The sequence below is a fragment of the Anomaloglossus baeobatrachus genome, chromosome 5 (assembly GCF_048569485.1).
Source record: "Anomaloglossus baeobatrachus isolate aAnoBae1 chromosome 5, aAnoBae1.hap1, whole genome shotgun sequence".
In the NCBI taxonomy this organism is placed as follows: Eukaryota; Metazoa; Chordata; class Amphibia; order Anura; family Aromobatidae; genus Anomaloglossus; species Anomaloglossus baeobatrachus.
In genome coordinates this window covers 516,190,339-516,217,333 of record NC_134357.1, presented here as the reverse complement: position 1 = coordinate 516,217,333, position 26,995 = coordinate 516,190,339, and the positions used below count along the sequence as shown (strand labels likewise).

Below are 26,995 nucleotides of genomic sequence, written 5' to 3'. Positions count from 1 at the left end.
AATCCGCCCCTCTCTCACTATGGAAACGACAAAAACCCTCACCGTGGCCCTGATCCACTCTCGCCTTGACTACTGTAACTCTCTATTAATTGGTCTCCCCCTAATTAGACTCTCTCCTCTACAGTCCATCCTTAATGCAGCAGCCAGGGTCACCTATCTAGCTAACCGCTACTCGGATGCCTCTGCTCTGTGCCAGTCATTGCACTGGCTGCCCATATATCACAGGATCCAATTCAAACTGCTTGTTCTCACCCACAAAGCTCTCCACAGTGCGGCACCCCCCTACATCTCCACCCTCCTCTCTGTCTATCACCCCACCCGTTCTCTACGCTCTGCAAGTGACTTTCGACTAACATCCACACTAATTCGAACCTCCCACTCCCGGATCCAACACTTCTTCCGAGCTGCACCAACCCTCTGGAACGCTCTACCCCAAGAAGTTAGGACAATTCCCAACTTACTCAGCTTCAGATGCACCCTAAAGACGCATCTTTTTAGGGCGGCCTATCACACTCCCTAATCAGATTCGATTCACATAGTCCCTCTACAACTTCTCACATCATAACTCCACATCAAACTCCATGGCACCCAAAGGCATCTCAAGGCTCTGGCCCACTGGTCGAGGAAACCATTATCTATCCCCCATGTCCGTGAGATGGCTGGATTGTCATTGTAAATAAACACTTGAACCTTGCCTCTCCCCCCCCCATCTCATTGTAGATTGTAAGCTCTCACGAGCAGGGTTGTGTTTTTTCTTTTTTTTTCCTCTAAATATTGTATTTCTATAACTGTTACTTGTTTGTATATGATCCTCCTGAATTGTAAAGCGCTGCTGAATATGTTGGCGCTATAGAAATAAAGATTATTATTATTAAACGTCTGTAGTGAAAAATTGTAAAATCGCACAAGTCATCTGAACTTTTAGTCGTAAAGTGATGGAGTTTTCATGAAATCACATCCAGTTTGGTTAGACAGTAAAATTCAGCTGATTTTCTGTTCAAAACAGCATATAACGTTCCAATACTACCACACACACACACTACAGTATAATGTTCCCACAGTACCACCATCCCCCACACACAGTATAATGTTCAAACATTACCGCCATTCCCCACCGCACGCACAGTATGTTGCCACAGTATCACCACCGCCCACACACACACACACCACACACACACCACACACACACACACACACACACACACACACACAGTATAATGTTCCCACAGTACCGCCATCCCCCCACACACTGTATAATGTTCCCACAGTACCACCATTCCTCTCACACAGTATAATGTTCCCACAGTACTGCTATCCCCCCTCACTCAGTATAATGTTCCCTGAGTACCACCATCCCCCCCCACACAGATAAAGATAAGCCCAGGAAACCGCACCATATCTTGCGCTCTCTCTCTCGCGCTCTTGTTCTCTCACTCTTTTTCATTTACCTCAGATATATGCAAGATGTCTTCTCTTTCTCTTTTTTCTCATCATCAAGAATGGAGAATATACTTTTCTATTTCTCACTGCTTAACTTTTTTTTAGACTTCTTTTCACAAATCCTCACTAGTGCGATCATACAACAAACAAGCCTCCGATTGCACAGGTGATACACTGTGAGGCAGGGATAATGCAATGTGCTACAGTAGTGCAGTAAGATACTGTCTTGAGGCTCCACATTATTCTATATATATATAATATATATATATATAATATATATATGTATATATATATATATGTAATATATATATATATATATATATATATATATATATATATATATATATATATATATATATATATATATAAAACCAATTCCTACTGAAATGAGCGATTTCAGCAACCTTTGGTCCAACCTGTAGAAAAGGTGAACCGAATGTTGTAAAACAATACAATTACTATCACTGCTTGGGTCCCGCGCTAGTCTCGAATTTTCCTGGTCAGTCCCAAAAAACCTTTGGTCGCTATAGCCAATCAGTTGCCAAAGCAATGGCCAACATAGCCAGTGATTGGGAGTGTAAAGGGTCAGGAATTCAACTTATGTTTCAGTCTGTATGGGACTATAGAGAATACAATATCTACATGTTATATTTCCTATTATGTTCCTCTTTATTGTCTCCACTAATTGTATGATTACATGGGATTCTTTATGATATATCATTTTCTCATTCAGGTACCTACAATATCGGATCCTCTCAGATCTTCTATATAAGAGAATTTTCCTGATTGACTCATCAAGGATGAATAGGGACAGGGACAAGATGGTGGAGAGGATATTATACCTCACCCTAGAGATCCTCTTCCGGCTTACTGGAGAGGTGAGAGATTCTGATGACGTCACATTACATCATTCTTATCTATGGGAATAACAGATGGACAGAACTGGAGAGGTGAGGACTCTGGAAATGTCTGTAGTGAGATTTATTAATGTGTCTCTCCATAACCAGGATTACACAGTAGTGAAGAAGACCTCTAGTGAGCGCTGTCAGGACCCTGTGTCTGAGGGATGGGGAAGACCCCTGAGCCCAATCACGGGGCCTCCACCTCACCCCCTGATACATGAGGACATCAATGACCAGAAGATCCTAGAACTCACCTACAAGATGATTGAGCTGCTGACTGGAGAGGTGACACTGCTGGGAATGCTGGGACATTATACAGTAACGCTATGGAGGGATCGGGGGATCACGGTATCATTGTATGTGTCAGGTTCCTATAAGGTGTGAGGATATCACCGTCTATTTCACCATGGAGGAGTGGGAGTATTTAGAAGAACACAAAGATCTGTACAAGGACGTCATGATGGAGATTCCCCAGCCCCTCACATCACCAGGTAATAGACAGGACTAAATACACATGACCTATAATTATCTGTATGTAAAATAATGAATTCAGCCCCTCTGTGTTTCCTCCAGGTCTATCCAATGAGAGGACAACACCAGAGAGATGTCCCCGTCCTCTTCTTCCGCAGGACTGTAAACAAGAAGATCCCGATGTTCCTCAGGATCATCAGGTAGATGGAGAGAAGATGTCATGAAATCTCCCTATGATGTGTAGACTGCTGTGAAGGTCTTGTGTTCAATCTTGTTTTATCTACCAGTATTATATGTTTTATACTTGTGTAATGAGAGCGGTGGCGATGGCAGGATTAGAGCTGATCATAGATGTGACTTCTCCATTTGTCTGTGACTTTTACAATATTTGTTTCAGGGTGAAGATATGACCCATATTAATACTACAGAGACTTATGTGAGGGATGATGAGCGCTGTAAAGAGGAGAGTCCTACATATGACTACCCAGGTGAGTAGTAACCACCAAATGCAGAGAAGTCACAGATTCTTCTCAGTCACCGGCTGTGGCTGCTTTCTTGATGGTATAGAACTGACGTATGATAATCATGTGGTCACCATTTTGACGCTAGATCACAGCATTCTCTTCCACCCACAATTGTTTAAATTACTTTGGGCATTGAAAGTCCTTCTTCTATAGAGCTTACAACTTGGAGGATCCACCTGAACCCCCTGGAAATCGAAGTTGGTGACCCTTATGTTCCCAAATCTGTAAACTTTAGAGTCAAATAATTGCGTATGCAGAATTTGCTGACCAGGTAGAAAATCACTTGAAAAAAAATATTTTGATGGGCCTGTAAGAGAAAGCGGAGGGTACCGATGCTGTTGCCTTTATAGAATCCTGATATCTTATCACATGAATCTACCTTCTCTGCCTTCCGTGCTGTAAACTGTGCTCATTTGGTTCCTACAAGACCAGATCCAGAATTTTAGATTTATGATCAACAGCATTAAATGTGTAGTAAGTCAGGTGTGAATGTCTGTTTCCCTTTATCCTGACTTCAATTTCTTTTAAAACCGGTTAACTTTAAAGATGATTGCAATAAACTATGCACAAAAAAATATTACACCTACATCATGATACAAGTGCATCTCAATAAATTAGAATATGCTCAAAGTTAATTTATTTCAGTAATTAAATATTAAAAGGGAAATGCATATATTATATAGAGTCCTTACACACAGAGTGATCTAGTTCAAGTGTTTATTTCCATCAATGTTGATTATGACTTACAGCCAATGAAAACCCAAAAGACATCTCAGAAAATTAGAATAATTACTACAAAACACCTGCAAAGGCTTCCTAATTGTTTAAAATGGTCCCATAGTCTGGTACAGTAGGCTACACAGTCTTGGGGAAGACTGCTGACTTCACAGATGTCCAGAAAGCGGTCATTGTGTATTGTATGTATATTATATAGAAGCTATCCTCCCAAAAGTACATAGATCAAAGGAATAACAAACAAGCATAAAGAGAGAACATACAGTGTACTGGACGATTTATGCATAGTTTATTGAAAGTTTAACTATGCTTTAAGAAGTAATTACCATAATCTTGTTATCCTGTTCACTCTAGCAATTCTGAGATTAGTGTGGCCTTCCTGCTTTCTGAATGTTTACTTTTTACCCTTTCCTGTAGAGGAGGAGCTTCACTGGTGCTCGTGCAGCACAGACTTATCTCAGCTCAGACAAATCCTAGATCCTCAGGCTACATACATTCACACACATCATTTTTGCGGATCTGTTTTTTTGCAGTGAAACGCAGTGACTCTGGTCATCCTAGTAAAGTCAGTGGGTTTCAAGATATGACATTCAGACACATCGTTTTGTGAGGATCCGTTTTTGGTCTCAAAAACGGATCCTCACAAAGAATGAGCATGTCAGCTTGTGTGGCATTTTTCTAATCTGCTTTTGCTATTGAAAACATTATCTATGAGCTCAAAAATCTTTCAGGTGATGCGGTTTTTTACATAGCTAATCTGCTTTTACAGCTGAAAAACGCAGCAAAAACACTGAATGTAGCCTTAGATCAGGAATAGAACAGCCATTTAGGCCATTTCATAACTTTCCCAAATTCCTATGAAAAAATATTCTGCATTGAACTATTGTACCCAATTTATTATATATTTGAGGAGTCGGTCCATTTTATACCGACTCTGACTCCACAGCCCTGATTGACACAGTGCAGTTTTAAACGCAGCCAAAAAGCACGCGTATGCCCATAGCCTAAGAAATTTGTAAGTAGCTTTTTAGAATCTGGATGTGAACTGAATGCCCCTGTTGGGACAAGACCAGCTTTGCCAGGGTAATCATCTTGGAGGGCTCACTGATGTGTTGGAGCTCTTCCTCCTGGTCGGGATGTAGGAGGGACCTAGCGAAGGCAATCGTCTTGATGTTTTTGTCCACCGAATGAAAATGTAGGCAGTGAGTAATTAACAGAGATTATCTAGCTTGTCGCGGATTCATCCTCTGTGCGGAATACAGGTAGGTAAGGTGCTTTTGATCTGTGTAAATAATGACTGGATTAATAGCCTCCTCAAGCAAGTACCGCCATTCCTTTTAAGGCCATTTTTTTCTTTCACCCATGACAGCACCACGTGAGAGAGGGATCCACCCAGCAAGGACAGGAAACCATTCTGAAATGAAAAGGCGGTACCTCTTCCCCCCCCTCCCTCCCCGTTCAGTTGGTTTCCTGTCTTGATGGGGGACCTCATTCTGTGAGGTGCTGTACAGAAGAAATTGTGGTCCAGAAGAGGCCTGAACTCACCCAACCCCGTCCGGTGACCAGAACAGGCTGGGTCCTGTGGTGACGTTCTTCGGGGTTGGAAGCGCTGTCCACCAACCCTCTGGGGACCTGGTGTCCGTGTCCGTGCAGGTGCGGGCGGTACAGACCGCCCGATGGGCGTATGGAGGTCTCAAGACCGCTGCACCATCCCCCCCCCACCCCCTCTCCTCAGTGCTGAAGCCTTCCGGGATACGGGGCGCGCTCTTTGACACACGCCCGGAGCATGCTGGGTGATATGGGCGTGCAAGCATGACGTCACAGGAGCGCGCCGGAAGGCAAGGCTGCAAACATGTGTCCATGCAATGTTCTTGGCGGTATGGGCGATGGTGCACTGGGGTGAATCGTCAGGGTGAGGAGCCATTCAGGTTCGGATGAGGATGGCTATAGCCTTAAATAATCTCTGGCTGGAGAAACCTTTGCTCTTGCTGATGCCTGCATTCCTGATATGGATGAAGACAAGCAACATCGCTCCCTGACACCTCAGCATGGACGTAAGGATGGCAGTCGGTCCAGTCTAAGCCGTGTCAGCCAGAGGTCCAGGTCTTTCCGTGGCTCCACCAGGAAAGTGGATAAGCCAGCGCGGCCTCCAGATCCGGTACCCTTTCGATCTAGTGGATTGGTAAGTGATCTTCGAGAATGTCTCTATTATTAATGGGTCCTTTGTGGTTTTTCTTATAAAAACAGTAGGTTGCACCCAAAAAAGCCACCTCTAAGTGGAAGAACAGGGAATGCCCATTGTGTCAGGCGCCTCTTTGCGGCACACTGGCAGAAAAAACTGTGTGTGGAATGTATACCCAGCACAATAGCTGAAGAGTCCCTGGGGGTTTCTGCTGAACTCAGATCAGTAATCCATTCTGAAATACAGGATTCTTTAAAGACTATCCTGAGAAAAAAAAGAAAAGTAAAAAAGTCTGTTCTGATTCCAGCTCCGCCTCCTCATCCAGTCTTATGTCTTGCTCTGATTCCTCATCATCTGACAATGACATGGGGGGCAGACCATGTTTCCCTGCTGAGGATATGGAGAAACTGGTCAAAGCAATACGGGCCAAAATGGGCCTTAAAGATGAGAAGACCCCAAGATCTCTTGAGGATGGGATGTTTGGTGGGTTAGAGGAGAAAAGGAAGATTTCATTTCCTGTAAACACTAAGGTGGAATCACTCATTAAGATGGAATGGAGCCGTCCTGACAGAGCAGAAGCTCTCCCCTCCTAAAAGAAAATATCCTTTTGACGATAAAGATTCTGTCCCATGGGAGAAAGCCCCAAAAATAGATGTGACAATGGCTAAATCTTCCAAAGCTTGGGGTTTGCTCTTGGAGGATTCAGGGATGTTAAAAGATCCCCTGGATAAAAAGGCTGACGGCTATCTCAAACATGAATGGGAGTCAAATGAGTAATAGTGCTGAAAAAATATTTATTGAAGTAGAAACACTGTGGCAATTAAAAACAATTATGGTCAGAAAAATACAGAAAAAAGGAGGCAGAGAAAACCAGGAAAAATATACTACTGACAGGGTAAATCAACCATACATGTATTCACATTAGCAGGATATTGCAAAAAGCCATCTATGGGGCGCAACAGCATTCCTAGCAGACACATCCGCAGACTTTCAGGTTGGGAGCCAGATCCGCCAGTTTATCCAATTCCGCAAGGAGGGCACTATAGTTAAAGGGCTATTCAGAGACCTACAGTCCAAGCTTAAGCTATGTACAATGCCTTGTGATGGTCAGCTCCTTTTTAGCAAGCAGTTAGAGGAAGCCTTGGAAAACGCGGCAGATAGGAAGAAATCCTTCCCTAGGTTTTCATCAAGCTCCCACCGTTCTTCCCTTCGGAGGAGAAAATTTTACAAGGGAAAACCTCCTGATAGTGGAAAGTGGGAACACAAATCCAGAAGGGAATCGGGATTCATGTTCGGCGGTTCTGCACTTCCACAAGAAAGCCATCCCAATGACGCCAGGCCACAGGTGGGAGGACGGCTTTTTCATTCTCTAGCCACCTGGGAAAGCATTTCCACAAACAAGTATGTTCTAAAGATTAGCAAAGAGGGTCTCAAAATACAATTTACACTATGTCCTCGACATTGGTACATTCTAATGCCTCTTTGGAGTTCACGGGAAGAACAATAAGCTCTAGAATCGGAGATCATAGGACTGATCCTGATCATAGGACTGATCAAACAAGTCCTTTGCGAGGTTTCCCTTGCAGAAAAAGTGAAGGGATTTTACGCTCTTCTCTTTCTGGTGAAAAAACTAGATGGTTTGTTCAGGATTATAATCAACCTGAAGAAACTGAACGAATACATCCAGACCCATCTCTTCAAGATGGAATTTGTATAGTCAGCCATCAAACTGTTGCATCACAACTGCTACATGGTAGTAGTAGACCTCAAAGATGCCTACTACTATGTTTCTATTCATCCGGACCATCCAAAATATTTAAGGGTAGCTCTGTCCATCCAGGGCAGGATCTGTCATTTCCAGTTCGCAGCACTTCCATTCAGACTTTCCATTGCTCCATGTATCTTTACAAAAATAGTGGCTTAGATGACAGCCTTCTTGAGATTCGAGAATCTGCTTCTTGTTCCCTACCTGGACGACTTTCTGGTCATCGGCAACTTGCAACAACATTGTATAGAGCAGATACAGAGCCTACAGGTATTCCTTGAGGACCTGGGCTGGATCATGAACAGGGCCAAGTCTTGGCTAGAGCCAGCTACAGTTCAATTGTTCCTGGGCATGATGTTGGATTCAGAATGCCAGATATGTCGCTTACCAGAGAACAAAATCTTAGGAATGTCATCGCTTGCCCTTCATGCCATACGCCATGACAAGATGTCCCGCAGGAGGGCCATGGCTATTTTAGGGACCATGACGTCCTGCTTCCCAGCGGGGTTCTGGAGCCAGCTCCACTCAAGGGGTCTTCAGTAGGAAATCCTCTTTGCCCAAAGAAAATCAGGAGGATATTTAGAAGGGGAAATAGTTCTATCCTTGGAAACAAGAAATTCCCTCTGGTGGTGGACATCCATGGACAATATTTCCACATTAATCCCTTGGCTGACTATGGCACAGAGGATAGTCACCACAGATGCCAATCAGCTGAGGCAGGGTGCACATCTAGACACGCAGATATCCCAGAGGTCCTGGTCAATCTGGTAAACGGCACAACCCTCCAACCTCAAAGACCTTTGGGCATTAGAGAAGGCATTGAAAGCTTTTTCTCCTGTCCTTCAGGGCCACACTGTCCAAATATCAGACATCAAAATGCTGTGGAGAGAAAAGCGCACATAGGGTCTTATCTGGCAAACAATGCAGGCTTAGAAAATGAAAACAGGTGCTCACCTATGGAAGTTGTGACAGGCACAACTCCTATGTATGCAGAAAATGGTCAAGCAGCAGCCCCGATGATGCAACAGGGAATCATGAATGGATAAGAAAGTCGGGTTTAACACTGCGCTAAAACCATGAAGCCAAACGATGTGATGAATTCTTTGCTATATTTTCTTTATTTAGGCCAGGTCTACGCGTTTCAAAGGCATGTCCGCCTTCTTCATCAGGACAAAGGAAAAAACAGCATCTGCTGTTTTTTCCTTTGTCCTGATGAAGAAGGCGGACATGCCTTTGAAACGCGTAGACCTGGCCTAAATAAAGAAAATATAGCAAAGAATTCATCACATCGTTTGGCTTCATGGTTTTAGCGCAGTGTTAAACCCGACTTTCTTATCCATTCATGATTCCCAAATATCAGACAATCAGTCCACGGTGGCTTATATAAATCACCAGGGGGACACAAGATCACTTCCTGAGTCGTCACGAGTTGAAGCAGGGAGAATGGCGTCTGAGTCCAAATATCTTTCAGCGCATTGTAGCTCTGTAGGGGAAGCCTCAAATAGATCTTTTTGCCACTTGGTGCAACAGACAGGTAGCCAGGTTCTGCTCCCTAAACCCTGCAGAGCACACATATGCACTGGACGCACTCCAACTTCCATGGGATTTCTAGCTGGCTTACGCCTTCCCTCCGATTGTCCTGCTACTATCGGTTATACGGAAAATCAGGGAGGAGCAGGTGAGAGTTCATCTCATTGCGCCCTTTTGGCCCAAGAGGCCTTGTTTACTCTCCTGAGGTTGATGTCACTCACGGATCCCTGGGTCCTTCCAGAGATTCCAGATCTCCTAGTGCAGGGTCCAGTGTTCCATGCACAACAAAAGGGCTTCCATCTGACGGCATGGAACTTGAAAGGTCGTTACTGACAAGTCTGGGATTGTCATCAGCCCTTGTGTCTACATTACAAAAAAGCAGAAAACCTGTCACAACAAGGATTTATAGTAGGATTTGGAAAAAATTCTTTGCCTTTTCAGATACTCCCTTAGATGCAGGGATTTCTATCACTGCTATTTTAGAATTTGTGTAGAAGGGCTTTGAATTATCACTGGCAGTCAACACCTTAAAAGTTCAAGTTTCGGCTTTAGGGGCCCTGTATTATGACCTTGCGGAACATAGGTGGATTAAAAGATTCATGAAAGCTTGCAATAGATCTAGACCTGTAGCCATTTCTAAAGTTCCTCCCTGGGATTTAAATTTGATGCTGGAAGCCTTCACAGGTCACCCCTTTGAGCCTATGGATGCAGTACCCCTTAGGCTACATGCGCATGCTGCAGTTTTTTCTGCACACAAACTGCAACCAAAACTGCACCTTGTAAAGAGAGAGCCTAGAAATGTTAAAAAAAAAATTGCTTGTAATGTAGGTGCGTTTTGTGTGTGTTTTTGGTATGTTTTTAGTGCGTTTTTGTTATTGCATTTTTTTTTAAAGGAGAAACAAAATATGATAGGATAATGGGTAGATAGCTAGATAGAAAAAAATAAAAAAAATAGCGAGATTATTATTATTTATTATTATAGCGCTGAGATGGATAATCAGAACATAAAGGTTAAATAATAAAAAAACATTGAATACATAGAAATAGCAGAATAGCTTGATAGAGGGATAGCTAGCTTTTTTTTTTGGGGTAAAAAAAAATTACCTTAAGGCCCCCCCCCCATTTTTCATATCCAGCACAGGAACAGCAGCAGCTGCAGGCTGCAACCCTCAGCTGTGTGCTGTAACTTGGCTGGTTATGAAAAATAGAGGGGATCCCACGTTTTTTTTTTTTTTTATTTATTTATTTGATTTATTTAGAAAAAAATAAAAAGAAATGACGTGGGGTCCTCCCATTTTTTTTAATACCAGCCAAGGTGCAGCAGACGACTGGGGCCTGATATTATTAGGGTTGGAAGGGCCATCGTTATTTTGCCCTTTCCAGCCTAACAATAGCAGCCCACGGTCGCTGCAAAAGTGGCACATCCATAAGATGTGCCAATTCTGGCACTGGACCCAGCTCTTCCCGATTGCCCTAGTGCGGTGGCAGTCTGGGTAATAAGGGGTTAATGGAAGTCCATAGCTGCCACTAAGCCCTAGATTAGTGATGTTATTCATCTATGAGACACTCCACATCACTAATCTGTAAGTGAAAGTAAATAACCACAAACAGCCAAAATATCCTTTATTTGAAATAAAATAAAAAGCCCCCTCTTTCACCACTTTATTAACCCCAAAACACCCTTCCAGGTCCGAAGTAATGCACACGAGGTCCCACGGCGATTCAGCTCTGCTACATCCCTGTCTTATCACAGCAAGTGGCCATACAGCATGGCTGCCAGCTGTGAGTGCAGACAGAGCCGCAGCAATCAGAATGAACTGGGGTGAACCCTTGACGTCACAGCTACGCCGCAGTACGACGTGTGTTGCAGCATTGACGTCACGGGTTCACTTTGGTTCAGGCCGCTACTAAAGTGAGCCGCGCGATCAGCGATGCCGTCACTCATGTGAATCCTCCAGCTGTGGCTCACTTCGGTTGTGGCCTGATTTGCTCTCACAGGTGAAGGTCTCCAGCTGTGACCGCAAATCACCTGAGTGATGGCACCGCTGATTGTGCAGCTCACTTCAGTCACTCTGGTGGTTTGCGGTGACAGCTGGAGGACTCAAGCTGTGGCAGCGGCTAACCTGAGTGACTACACCGCTGACTCTTCAGTGGTGCTGTACATTGTAAACACGCCCACCGGCGGCTGTGATTGGTTGCAGTCAGACAGCTGTCACTCAACACGGGGGCTCGTCTGACTGCAACCAATCACAGACGGGGGGAGAAGTAAATATGTATGAGGCTAAGGAGCTGGTCCGGAAGAAGATGAGAGGCCGCAGGAGCAGTGTGACAGCCGGTGATCGGTGATTAAAATAGCATGCATTTTTCATTGCGTTTTTTGATGCCCTCATTGATTTCAATGGGTGACAAATGTTGACAAAAATGCAAAAAAGAATGAACATGCTGCTTCTCTTTTATCACAAACTTTTGACAAAAAAAACGCTGACAAACTGCAACATGAGCATAGCGAATCTGACTTCTCATAGACTTTCCTGGGAAGTCAGAAAGTTCTGACAACAAAACTGCAACAAAAAACGCGAAAAAACCCCCACAGCGTGCGCATGTAGCCTTAAATTGCTAACCCTGAAGACCGTGCTATTAGTGGCCTTGACATCTGCCCGTAGAGTCAGCGACCTCCAAGCGCTCTCGATACTTCCTCCATATCTTCAAGTGCTTGACGATAGGCCGGATCAGTTCGCAGTATTAACTTATCTCCCTAACGTTGCTTCAACCTGTCATAGATCTCAAGAAATAATTCTGCTCTCGTTTTGCACTGCCCCAAAAACTCCAGGTGAACGCAAGTTCCACACGTTAGATGTCAGGCGGGCTGTGTTACAGTATATGTCAGCAACAGAGCAGTTAAGAAAAACACAATCTCTGTTTATAGCCCTCAGGGTAATAAAAATGGGTTAGGAGTGACTAAAAACACTATATCTAGATGGATCAGGGAAGCTATTTTGTTATAAAATAGCCAACTGGACCAGGTATAGGAATAAATATAACTTTAGCAATATACCATTTAATTAAAAAGACGCCTAAAATGTACCTTTTAATAATAAACCTTTAAAAAGACATAAAACATACAAACAAAGTAGCACTGCATGTGCCGCAGTATGGGAGGATATGAAGACTCTAGTTATCTCATAAGAGACATTACCAGAGTTCACCCACAAAACAAAACCCATACACTAATTTGGTTCTTGAGATATAACACCCTTTTACAATAACCAACTCTTTATAGGGGAACTGATGATCCAGGGCAAAAGCAGGCTCCTTCTATCAGAATACTCCCCATCCAGGGTATATCACAACACCACTTAATAACAGTGATAAATACCACAGTCTAGCTTTTGTTAAGCACCAACACCACCACTGAGGGTGGTGTAGCTGATCACTAGAACCAATTAAATGTGGAAAGGATAAGGAACGGTCTCACCATATTGCCGTTGCTTGAGAATGGTGTTCCTCATATTAACACTGTCAGTCTGTCAGACAAGCTGGCCTTTTATGAATCCCACGGTTTTACCAGGTATTTCCACAGGATCCAAATAACATGCCCACTTCTGAATAATTAAAGCTCAGCTCTCAACGCGTTTCCCTTGTCATCAGGAGAGCGGCGTGTATGGACCGTAGATGTCCTCACAAAGATGGACACATGCTATTAAAAGAACGAAAATTTACTGTCAGCAATGTTTAAGCACACTTGAGCAGCGGTGCTCAAGTGTGCTTATACATTGCTGACAGTAAATTTTCGTTCTTTTAATAGCATGTGTCCATCTTTGTGAGGACATCTACGGTCCATACACGCCGCTCTCCTGATGACAAGGGAAATGCGTTGAGAGCTGAGCTTTAATTATTCAGAAGTGGGCATGTTATTTGGATCCTGTGGAAATACCTGGTAAAACCGGGGGATTCATAAAAGGCCAGCTTGTCTGACAGACTGACAGTGTTAATATGAGGAACACCATTCTCAAGCAACGGCAATATGGTGAGACCGTTCCTTATCCTTTCCACATTTAATTGGTTCTAGTGATCAGCTACACCACCCTCAGTGGTGGGGTTGGTGCTTAACAAATGCTAGACTGTGGTATTTATCACTGTTATTAAGTGGTGTTGTGATATACCCTGGATGGGGAGTATTCTGATAGAAGGAGCCTGCTTTTGCCCTGGATCATCAGTTCCCCTATAAAGAGTTGGTTATTGTAAAAGGGTGTTATATCTCAAGAACCAAATTAGTGTATGGGTTTTGTTTTGAGGGTGAACTCTGGTAATGTCTCTTATGAGATAACTAGAGTCTTCATATCCTCCCATACTGCGGCACATGCAGTGCTACTTTGTTTGTATGTTTTATGTCTTTTTAAAGGTTTATTATTAAAAGGTACATTTTAGGCGTCTTTTTAATTAAATGGTATATTGCTAAAGTTAAAGCTATTTTGTTAGCTTATTCTGCTAGTGCTGTTGCTGCCCCTGATGACATTCGGGCTCACTCCACCTGAGCGATGTCGACTTCCTGGGTGGAGAAGGCACAGGTATCTCTTGACCAGATCTGCAGGGCCGCTACTTGGTCCTCGCAAACTACCTTTTTCAAACACTGCCGGCTGGATCTATCTTCCTCGCCTGATCTTTCCTTTGGTCAAAGACTTCTCGAGGCAGTGGTCCCTCCCTAAGCCATTCAGTTCTCTGTAATTCTCTCACGTGGTGCTGTCATGGGTTAGGGGAAAACACCAAAGTTACTTAGCAGTAGCCGGTTTTTCCAGAACCCATGACAGCACCCATATAATCAACCCTTCTTCTTCTACACCCTTGGTTGTGCACTATAATGGTGTGTGTGCGCGTGTGTATTAGTGGGTGACGCAGTTAAGTTACTAACGATTGTTGGAGGGCCTCTCATTCTCGAAAAACAACTGAAAAGGGAGAGAGGTACCACCCTTTTTATTTCAGAATGGTTTCCTATCCTTGCTGTGCAGATCCTTCTCTCACGTGGTGCTGTCATGGGTTTTGGAAAAACTGGCTACCGGCAAGTAACCTTGGTGTTTTTACCAACAATTCTCAATCCCCAATGTAATAGTTACGCTCAGGAGTAGAGATGAGCAAGCACTACAATGCTCCTGTGCTTGGTACTGGTTAAGAGCAGTTGTATGCTCAGATGGGTACATCTCGAGCACCCAAGTATAATGGAAATCAATGAGGGACTCGAGCATTTGTCCGGAAGATAGTTCGAGTTGTGCACATCTGACCATCCATCTGCTCTTAGTGAGTAACATGTACCTGAGCATTTTACTGCTCACACATCAATTTGACATAAATCAGACATGGCTTTGGTCTCTACCTGCAACAGGGGATAGATACAGCCTCGAGGAAGAGAGGATCAAGAAAGCAAGTCAATGTGGCAGTCTTACGGCCTAAATGGAGGCAACATTTCCTCCTTCTTATTGAAGACATCAGCATAAGACCAGTATGCAGAAGGCTAGATGATATTGCTGATTGCCAAAAGTTCGTTCTGAGTTGAAACAACCTTCGTTACAAGATTGATCCCCAACGGAGCACTTTTCCGAATTTCCAGTCTAGAATGCATTCATTAGTACCAGGAGGAGAGGGTGTGACAAGTTTGGAAGCACCAGAAAGGAGATTTTTCTTCTATGCAACAATCCATCCCATAATTCCACCTACAAGGTGTATAGACTCGGATAGATCCCTTCAAGCGACAGACGTTACCATCAAAGGACTTTGGAGATGTCAAATCAGAAGCTTGCTGCAGGAAATTTCCTGCCAATCTAGAGTTCATGAAAGCCGACATACAGAACCAGATATCTCTATATGACATAGGCCCAGGCACAGTTAGCAGAGGGGCGGAGTCACTTAGGGCAGCCTCCACAACAGGCTTGGAAGTTTCCGAGCTTCGTGAGACTAGAACGAATGAGATTAAAAGCACAGCTGCTTGGCACAACATATAGTATTTCCTGTCGTTGCTCAGTTAACTTGACACTGTCGACCTGCATCAGTTCAAGAACAGTAGCAGGAGACTGGGAAGTCAATGGCCTCTGAAAAGATGGAGCCAGGCGCAGCTGTCTCCTCTCACGTGTCACCTCACTAGTCTATTCCTGGATCCTGAGATCGATCAGAGTAACCGAGTAGATGTGAACATCAAGGATGGCCTGGGTATCATGGCCAGCCAGTTCGTCTTTGATCCTCTAGTTCTGAGGGAAGGCAATGTAATTGTATCGCATATTGTCCCACAGTCTGGCTACCCTGATGCAGCCTGAGAAGGGAGGTTGCTGCAGAGGAAACATGATCCTGCTCACCAAAGCCTTTGTTGAAGGCCCCCAAAAGGACCTGAATGTCCGAGGTAATAGGGTCTCTTCTCTCCCATAGGGGGTTGATCCAGGCAACAGCCTCTCGTCCCAGATAAGACATTTAAAAGGCCACTGATTGATAAACCCTCAGCAAAGTTTAAGGTCCCTATCAAATCATGGTGAGGCAAAGAGATGTAGACCGACTCCAGGTATGAGGGCTGCAGGCTGAGTAATGGCAGCCAAGGTTGTTGTAGCAGTGCCTGGTGAAGGAGAAACGGCCGGCGTCAGGGCGACCAAATGGACGTTCCCCGACCACAGGAAGGTCAGGATTTGATCCTGCTGTTCTCGTTGGCGAGTCATCTCTTGAAATACTTCTGATAGTGGGGGAGGATTGGAGCCAGTGGGGTCCATGGCCTAAGCAAACTGTCACAGTCGCTGATGCGGGCATGTAGGTGAAGCGAGTGAGGACCCACTGTGCCATGGAGTGTACTTGTGCTATATGGGCTTGACTAAGTGTCTACACAGTTTTCTCCAGAGTCTCTGACAGTGAGGGTAGACTGGGCTAATGGGTAGACACCAGGTACTTGTTCTGGGAAGGTTCCAGTACTACATCAGTTGACCCAAGGGTCAGGGAGCAGGTACGTAAGGGTAGGAACGATGGAGCAGGTAGAAGGGCCTGGGAGGATGGAGTACCACTGGAGACAGGCAGGACGGAATCTGTACTGAAGACAGGAAGGGCAGGATCAAGTTCACGGACAAAGCCAGTATTGGAAGGCAGACTGGTGTACAGGTGGCAGCAAGTACATTAGTAACTTACTTGCTCAGGCACCTATAGGGGAGGTGCCTTAAATACATAGAGTTTTAGCCATAGGCTGGTGACCTTTAGGATGTGCTCGCGCTATCCCTTCTAAGAGGTAGAGCATCATACCAGGAGGCCTACTTGGCATACACAGGTCCTGGTACGTGGTGACTTGGGATAGAGTGAGCTCCCCAGACAGGACAGAAGCCGGGCAGCTGCATCGGTGAGCACGTCTGCTTCCCTGCTAGGAGGAGGCAACGTCGGGGTTACAGTTTTCCAACAGCCTCTGAGCTACTTTATAATGGAGAAATCCTCAGATTTTTTTATTGAGAGAGATGGACCTGAGTGGGGGCATGTTTTTAGCAAGATGAGTAGAAGTTTTTGTTGGTATAATTTTGGCTTACATAATATATTTTCATGGCTTCTTAGGCGGGCTTTGCACGTTGTGACATCGCAAGCCGATGCTGCGATGTCGCACGCGATAGTCCCCGCCCCCGTCGCAGCAGCGACATCTTGTGATTCCTGGCGTAGCGAACATTATCGCTACGCCAGCTTCACATGCACTCACCCGTCCTGCGACGTCGCTGTGGCCAGCGTCCCGCCTCCTTCCTAAGGGGCCGGGTCGTACAACGTCACAGCGACGTCACACGGCAGGCGGCCAATCAAAGCGGAGGGGCGGAGATGAGCAGGATGTAAACATCCCGCCCACCTCCTTCCTTCCGTATAGCCGGCGGCGGCAGGTAATGAGATGTTCCTCGCTCCTGCGGCTTCACACACAGCGATGTGTGCTGCCGCAGGAACAAGGAACAACATCGTACCTGTCGCGGCAGCGTAATTATGAAAAAGTCGGAGCTTACACCAATGATACGATAACGACGCCTTTGCGCTCGTTAATCGTATCATCTAGGATTTACACACTACGATGGCGAAAGTGACGCCGGATGTGCGTCACTTTCGTTTTGACCCCACCGACATGGCACGTGCGATGTTGCAATGTGCAAAGCCTCCCTTAGTCCAAAATTTTGGAGGCAGAATGAACAAACAGTTGAATACCATGTTCTACTGGTTCATCCTTTTGAGGTCTTTTATTAGAATGAACTGTCATTGTTTTGATGAATAATTCAATTTTAGTACATAACTTTATATTTCTATGGACTTTTTAATTAGAAGTTTTCAAAAATAGAAATTAAGGCTATTTTGTTCAAAAATAATAATTGGTTTTATTTTTGACAGATGACGGTGACAGGAGATCAGAGGGACAACTGACATCTTCAATTATTAAATCAGATGACTTTGATATCAAACAGGATACAACTGAATTTATCCCATCATTCCTTCACAGAAAAGATTTATCATCTGATTCTATGAAAAAGGTCCTATCTTTTGATTCATTACAGACTACTAAGAAAAATAGAAGTCACAAAAGAGGCATTAAAAAACGAACTGGTCTTAAAGCAAATATGTCAATTTCACATTCAGAATATGGAAACTGTTCTCTCCTTGATAACCATCAAAAAAATCACACGGAGGAGAACAGATTTTTTTGTTCCAAGTGTGGGAAATATTTTAACAAGAAATCATATCTTGTTAGGCATGAGATAATTCATACTGGGGAGAAGCCCTATTCATGTTCAGAATGTGGGAAATGTTTCACACATAAATCAACTCTTGTTGAACATCAGAGAAGTCACACAGGGGAAAAGCCTTTTTCATGTTCAGAATGTGGGAGATGTTTTGCACAGAAATCAAATCTTGTTGGACACCAGAGAATTCACACAGGGGAGAAGCCTTTTTCATGTTCAGAATGTGGGAAATGTTTTGCGCAGAAATCAAATCTTGTTGGACACCAGAGATTTCACACAGGGGAGAAGCCATATTCATGTTCAGAATGTGGGAAATGTTTTGCACGTAAAGCAAAACTTGTCATACATCAGACAACGCACATAGAGGAGAAGCCTTTTCCATGTTCAGAATGTGGGATATATTTTAACCAGCAATCGAATCTTATTATACACCAGAGAGTTCACACAGGGAAGAAGCCATATTCATACCTAGATTTTGAAATATGAATTATTGGAAATTAATATTTTGTTTATCATCAAAAATCACTCACATGAGGAGAAACTATATATGTTATTGACAATTTGTACAAACCCCCCCCCCCAAAAATCCCAAAACGTTGTATAATTGAATGAGAAAGGGAAATTACTTTAGAACTTACTGTATTTTTGGACTACAAGGCTATGTTCATACAATGCATTTTTGCTGCACTTTTTGCATGTTATTTTTATTTATTGGTTTTATGCAAATACATGGTAATACAAAGCTGCTTTTTACAATACCTATCAGATTCCAGAAATCTTATATGTGTATGTTTGTGTGTGTGTGTATATATATATACATATATATATGTATATATATACACACACACGCACACTTGCTTTTTTTAACTGATTGAAATGGTATACTGCTGCGCTTTTCAAAGAAGCAGCATGTCAATTCTTTCAGCGGTTTTTGCTGCTTTTTTCACCATTGAAACCAATGAGTGGGAAAAAATTACTTCTTTTTTGGTGAATGAAACTAAATTTATTGAAACGTACTGTAGACAAGTGACACAAAAAAAAGCAGCACAAAATGCAGGGTGTTTTTTTTTTTTTTTTTTACAAAAAAGGAGCAAGAACACAACTGTGTGAACATAGCCTGGGACAAACTTAACAGGAAAAAAATATTGTTATGTGAGTGCCTCTTAGGGTATGTATTTAGTATTTGGTACAGAAATTTCTGCATCTCTTGGTAGAAAAAATGCAGCGGCAAAAACATGCGGTTTTTGTTTTGTTTTCAGTGTGTCTTTGGTTGAAATCTGTAGCAAAAACGCTGCAAGAATTGACATGCTGCAGATTTAAATCTGAATCAAATCTGCAAGGAGAAAATACTCTCCCGGACGTCACTGCGCACACATTGTTTGCTGAATACTCACCTGTCACCAGAGATGCTGTCCCTGGCACTGTCCTCGGCAGTGTTCCTGCTTCCAGCTCCGAGGTGCAGCGAATGGTTTTAATGAGCTGGGGTCAAAACTAGGAGAGCAGAGCCAAAGAAAGCGGTGCTGGATACAGGTAAATATAGAAAATATTTTTATTTGAAAGACACGTTTCTCTGGTATGTGTCACACGTATGCATACACAGATGTCACGTGTGACACACCTAGGACTATACCCATGCATGTGGCTTGTACTTGATTAAACACGCAAGTCTGAACCGGCCTTACAGTCCGAAGGCAGCTACTTGTAACTATCAACAACTGGAGACAGTGTCCTTCCTGATCACTGAGAGAACTGCTCTCTCCTCCTGCCCTACACTGTTCTATGTGATCTGTGCAGAGCAGGAGACAAATTTACCGACACCTGCACAAAGGCTGGACGTGCTGAGTGAGCAGCTGAAGAACCTTCCACCCGACTAGCTCCAGGACTTTTCAGGTCATGTGATCAATCAAAATACCTGGAAGGAATAGCAAAAATATGTGTGTATATAATTTATATATGTAGAAGAGCTCTGTGACTATAAATATGCATATGTAGCAGAGCTGAGAGTGCATTAGGGTGCCAAGGAAATGCATGGTAAAAATTAAGTAGCAAGTTTTTGAAGGTCTTACCCCCTAATTTTGTTCCTTTTTGGTCATAGATATTTTAAAATTTTCTTTAAGATTAGTTATCATTTACTGGTTGCTCAATGGCACATCATATTGCAGTTTCTATTTGGAATGATGACGTTGATATTTATAAATGCAGCAATGCTACTTCGATTCAGTCAGTAGACTATATGCATCATCCCCACTACTGGCTTATCATTACTATTGAATAATGAAGGAAGTAGTATACCTGTATTAAAGGTATTTTGAATATTCACTATGTAATCACATCTACTATATTTTATTTCATGTAGATGATGACTACTGGAATGCAAGTAAGCGAAGGCAAAGCTCATGGTATATGGCTAATTGGAGGGACAGCAAGTTTGATAACAGGATGCAAACTGCCTTCAAACAGACAAGTATTATCCAGATTCTTTCAACTGCACACTGTTGAACGTCAAACAATTCAAGACAGCGCTACAGCAACAGCAAGAGAAGTGATACAATTTTGGGCAAAAGCACGAATTCCTACACGTCAGGAATACAACATAGTTGTGAAACTTAAAGACCTACATGGTAAATGGCAAGGATTAAAGAAAAATTCTGGAAGAAAAACCGACTCACAAAAACACAAAGAAGAAGAGTTTATAGATATTTTAAACGATCTGTTTGACATAGCTCATGCTGACGCCATGAGCATGATAAACACTGAGGAGGATAGAATGTTTCTGGAGGCGCAAAGGGAGAAAGGAAGAAGAGGAAGTATGGGTCCCGTCTATACAAAGCTGGCTAGGAACGGCGCAGACAGCGAGACTCGCTGTAAGAGTTGAGAAAACAGAGAAAAGCACAGAAAGCAGGACTTATGGTCACTGGAAAAACACAGATGGAAGTTTCCAGATCCGAACAAGTCAACACTGGTATGCAGTCCAGCTGCCGCAAGTTCCGCAAACAACTGAACTGACTGCTACACTGCTATTAAGTACTGATACATTACAATCTACATAATTGATTAATGCATATTTTACTGTAATGGAATGCTTACTGTCATTCTATGTTTTTTGAATTATAAATAGTATATCCAGTTAAAGATATGATGACAAACTGGTTATTGTACAATATTGTGGAAAATGAGAAACATGAAATAATTCACATACCTTGAGCAAGTGGTAAATCTAAATTTAATGTCAACTTATTTTAGATGGTGAATCCTTATGCCAAAAGGAACAAATTTGAGGGGTAAGACTTAACAATTTGCAAAGTTCATTTTTCCTTGGCACCCTAGTGTGCATGTACAGTCTATGTACAGTATTCTGTATATGTATGTGCGCTGCAAAGTGCGTTCTTTGCGGGTAAGGTAACATAAATTAAAGTGTCTCATTAACTTGGTAACACAGGTAACTCTTCAGGTTATCATACATGGACAGTCCAGCACACCTGTCTCTCTCAAGGCCCATCACACAACTGCTCCTTCAGGTTCCGCAACACTAATGAGCCTTCACACTGCATCTCACAGGTTAGACTCCCCTGAGCCACTTCAGCTGCTTTTGTAGGGCCTGTTTAACATATAATTCCCAATAATAATGTTGGGGGAGACCTCCATGGGCTCTGTCTCAGGGTCTCGGAGGAGGATTCCAAATCAGAACTGCGCAGATGTATATGAAATGAAAAAGGACCACACAGAGATGTGTCTCTATCCGGGAGAAGCTCAATGCTCTTCTGCCCCTTGTATTCAAAACACAGCATATATATATAGCTTACTCAATACATCCACGTTATCTATTAACCAACCAGCCAGCCGGGCATAGTTTATTCCTTGTTTGAACAACATTTTTTAGTAAAGCATTTCAGGTGTGTCTAGGCATGGACGAGAGTCTATGAATAGAACAATGTCAATTACGTATTTGAAACTACAGATGAGTATCTCTTCTATTCATGAATGTCAGTTCAGAACTAAAACTTATTCTACTTAGCCCTAAGCATAATTTGTCTTGGTTATACATTCCGTTAATATTTCAATTAGGTATATGTAGAGAAACAATACATAAAACATTCAAAGTGACACATCATCTTATTATTATTATACTGAACAAACGATTCAAAGCCTATGCCTTGACAAATATATTTGTATTTATAAAAGTCACACCCCAGTGATAAAGTGCATATGACTTTACTAAAGAGAAGGTAGAATAGGGTTACACACAGGGAATGTCCCTAAATAGAAAAAGGGCTACAAAAATGTAACTAGATCTGGTCCTAAGATAAACCCTGATTATCTAGCCCTACTGCGGAGGTTGGCACCCTAAAATACAGCTCGAGAGATCTGCATCATAAAACCTGTAAATTCCTTAACATAAGAGAAGCGGGGGAGGGGAATATATACAGCAATATGCTAAGGTACAACAACAGGAGCCGACTAATCAGAGCTGCAAGCATAAATATGCATGAAACGCCTAACTATCTACAAAATGGCTTCAAGGTCTTAAGCCAAAATGGTGGCCCTAAAACAAATGAAAAGCAATAGTCTCTGATTGATGCAAGACATTAGTTGACATAAGATAAAAAATGTTCATGAGTAAAATCAACCGTAACAATAGTCACTTCCATAAATATTATTACACATTGTACACTCATATGGCTCTGTATTGTACACACTCCGCTCTGTACACATGGCTCCGCTCCATACACACACTGCTCTGCTCTGTACATATCATACACACGGCTCCACTAGCCTCCCAGAGAGGTATAATAAAGACAAATATCAGCCATATTAAATGGTAGTTCACATAGATATGTCATAATATGTGAATCCATTAGCTCCACTCCATACACACACGGCGCTAAGTACGCACATGGCTCCAGAATGTACACACACAGCTCCGCTTCGTACACATCGTATACACACTGCTCTGCTCTGAACATGGTGTACATATACGTGGCTCTGCTACGTACACAGGTGTCTCGACTTTGTACATTTCGTACAGACGCAGCTTCTCCCTGTACACGTTGGACACACACGGGTCTGCTCTAAAAACATTGTACACACTGCTCTGCACCATAAACATCATAAAGTTTCTGTATGGCGTGCACTCAGTCAGGATAGAGGTGCTGGTAGAGGGGATGAGAATCCCACGTAGTCAATAAATTCTAATCACCGCACTCAGAAGTAGTTTTCAAAAAGTGTTCAAAGTTTATTTAGAAATGTGGTACAGGGCAGTAGGTGGTGTCGGGAAATAAGCGACACCACCTACTGTCCTGTACCACATTTGTAAATAAACTTTGAACCCTTTTTGCAAACTACTTCTGAGTGTGCGGTGATTAGAATCCATATGCAAAAATGCATAAAGTGGAAACCCACTTACAATTTAACTTCTAGTAATATCATTAAAAGGTAGAAGAATGATCAAGTATATACTCACAATAAGGGCTTTTTTTTCACTCGCAATTTCCTGGTGTGAGTGTGATCCGATTAAAAAAATCGGATCGCACTCGCACCAGTGTTAATCATTGAGGCCGTGTCCTCTGTCCTGTGTTTTCTCCACACGAATCGGGCTCTCTGTGCAATCGCACCATGCTGCGTTTTACACCAAGTCTCGGCTGACGTGTGTAAAATCACATGTTATGCGACTGCAGTGCGGTGCACACAGAGACAGACAACGGAGGAGAGGGAGAAAGTGGTCCTTCCCTCTTCTCTGTAGCTGTGGTGCAATCGCATAACAGTCACATGACCCTTGGCTGACACCCACAGCAGAGGGTCGGAAGCGGAACACAAGTGGAAAAGAGCCCTAACCAGGTGGGAGGTATACTTCCCCTCTGGTGAGGGCTTCCAGTCGTTGAATGGCGGCATCACAACCCTAGAACGTCATACCCTCCATTGCTAGGTAGGGAGAGACACTCTAGGGCCAGTATTCTCCTATTTTCTACCTCCCACCTGGCTATTCTCAGTATATACCCTATCATTCTTCTTTTGTGTGTGTTTTTTGGTCATTTGACCTTTTAATGATATTATTAAAAGTTAAATTTTAACGGGGTATTCCCTTTTATGTTTGTTTTTTTTCTGTTTACCCTGCTTTATCAGCTGCAGCCTGGTTGTAAATAGAATCCATACACATCATACACATGCGGCTCAGCTACATCCTTCCTGACCCCACACATAAACTTCGCCTCGTCCACTACCATGATAACCAGCACAGCAACAATTTATCAACATTCCCTAAAATAGGGGTTTTATTTGCCCTTTTAGGTGATTTGTTAATAAGAATTTGTCACAAAAATAGTCAATGAATACCACAAGACAAAAGAAAGTTACTGCATTGAATCGGGCCCATAGTTTTTCATTTCAGTTTGCCTGTGAACCATCTGAAGGCTTAATAAATGTTTGAGGGGGGCAGCTTTTAGAGTGATATCGCTTTTGCAGGTTCCTGATATATATGCCCATCAAAATCGCTTCAACAGTGAAAGTCTGTAAAAATAATACATTTTAAAAATTTTGTTAAATAAAAATGAAAAAGAAAAGTTGCTGCTAAATTTTTAATCTTTCTAACGTCCTTTAAAAAGTAAAAGGTTGTTTCAAAATATGTATTCATATGTATAATATAGAAAGGATAAATCCTATATATAAATTTGCGCTGAACCACAACAATGTAAACTTGGAAAAAAATAGTATTTTATTTTATTTTGTTCTCCACTCACACAATAAATCACACAAACTCTATTATAATATACCACAAGTAAATAAAGCATATGGAGCCTCGGCCGACGGCTACCATCTGCTAATATAGATTACAAAAATACAGGTACTTGTATACAATTTGGAATTGTGGTAAAATTACTAAATAAAAATATTAAATAAAAACCTCAGGGAAGGTTTTCTAATAGTTCACAATGTGCACAAAACAAATCTCCGTTTTAAGGATAGATGACTTCTGTACTACAATAACATAAGATCTTCAAATATTGCTTTAATTCGTGCACTCCACAAAAGCCGCAATTGCCTTTATCAGGATTATTATTGTCAGCACATCTAGCGTATTACCGCTCAATATTTCCAAGAATGTAGCAATTTAGCAGATAGTTGCAGTCTCTGCGCTACAAGTTTCTCGGTACCTGGATACAAAGTCTCCAGCAGAATAAAACAGGCTGTTTTTGCGTTGTGAGTTTTTACATCTACCTGAGTATAGGGTTTAAGCAAGAACACAGCAGGTTTCTCCTTTGTGCAGGCTCCTGGATTCCTGGAGAGAAGATACCACTTGAGCGCTTTTTAGAAGTACCTGATCACAGGATTTTCAACGGAGATATAACAAATTCCTCCCCTGTGTAGGCGCCTGATTTCCTGAAACAAAGATACCGCCATCTTTCGATGGAACGTTTGCTTTTTAGGTGGTTAACCATGGTCCCTTCTCTTCCTCTTCTACTTCTCTTTCTCTCTTATCTCCTTTTTCCCCCTTATGGACATTGAAGGTTTAAAGTTAAGCTGGGTTCACACATAACGACAGCGACGTCGCTGTTATGTCACCATTTTCTGTGACGTAACAGCGACCTTGTATGTCGCTGTTATGATCGCTGCTTAGCTGTCAAACACAGCGACGCAGCAGCGATCATAACGTCTCTACATGTGCAGAGAGCAGGGAGCCAGCTCCTGCTCTCTGCTCGCTTCATTTCGTCGCTCTCTCGCTGTCACACACCGCGATCTGTGCGTCACAGCGGGAGAGCAACAATAAAAAAACTAACCAGGGCTGTGTGTAACGAGCAGCAATCTCACAGCAGGGGCTCAGTGTCACACACAGTGAGATCGCTAATGAGGTCACTGCTGTGTAACAAAAACCGTGACTCAGCAGCGATCTCGCTGTGTGTGAAGCACCCCTTACACTTGACAGTCACACCTTGTGGCGCCAACGGTGCCTCTTTACCATTTCAGTCTTGTACACTCCTTTCGTTTTTTGTGTGGTGACACCTGAAGAAGGGTTCTATGTTGTACCAATAATCCATGCTTATTATGTCGATGTTTGGTGCTTGTTAAAATCAATAAAAATGTTAAATAAATTATATATATATATATATATATATATATATATATATATATATATATTTTATTTATATATATATATATATATATATATAAAGACACTAATAAAATCGCAGAAAAAACACACCATCATTACAAGCGTTTTTTTTGGTTCTCTGTTACAAGGTGCGGTTTTGGTTGCAGTTTGTGTGCAGAAAAAACTGCAGCGTGCGCATATAGCCTAACACTATGTTTTCTATCTATCTAACGAGTCAGCTGCCACAGCTCTCACACAAGCAGGAGACCCCATGATAACTGGATCTAGGATCACAGAGTAATACCCTAGAGGGCGCTGTCTGCCACCCTGTTCTTCGGTGAAGACTCCAGATATACTATATGTCTAGCCTGTTTGTGGCAGTACAGGGGAAAGTTTTCCACGTCTAGTTTGCTATATTCCTACAAGTGGCTTGATATATTCTTGAGCCCAATAACTGTGGGACTTGTCAGAGTTGGGGGACTACACAGGTACCTTCATTTAAGGGGGTGATCATCTTGGGACCATTTGGAGTAAATATTATGCAGGCCCTAATATTCTGCAACACGTCTGTCACTAACAAATTAATAGGTACAGTACATCAGGGAAAACTAAAACCTGGGTCATAATTGAATCATACAAATTCAGTGGT

General features: G+C 42.7%; 1 protein-coding gene across 1 annotated transcript in view; it reads left to right on the top strand.

The window, feature by feature from the left end:
* The first annotated feature begins 2,173 nt into the window (after positions 1-2,173).
* The window catches only part of LOC142312866 (uncharacterized), a 297,096-nt gene continuing 272,274 nt past the window's right edge, over positions 2,174-26,995 (top strand). The window contains 6 exon segments of the mRNA XM_075351851.1: positions 2,174-2,318; positions 2,448-2,627; positions 2,710-2,833; positions 2,916-3,013; positions 3,211-3,301; positions 17,914-18,746. Of these exon segments, the coding sequence (XP_075207966.1) occupies positions 2,241-2,318; positions 2,448-2,627; positions 2,710-2,833; positions 2,916-3,013; positions 3,211-3,301; positions 17,914-18,746 (1,404 nt within the window). The 5' untranslated portion in view covers positions 2,174-2,240.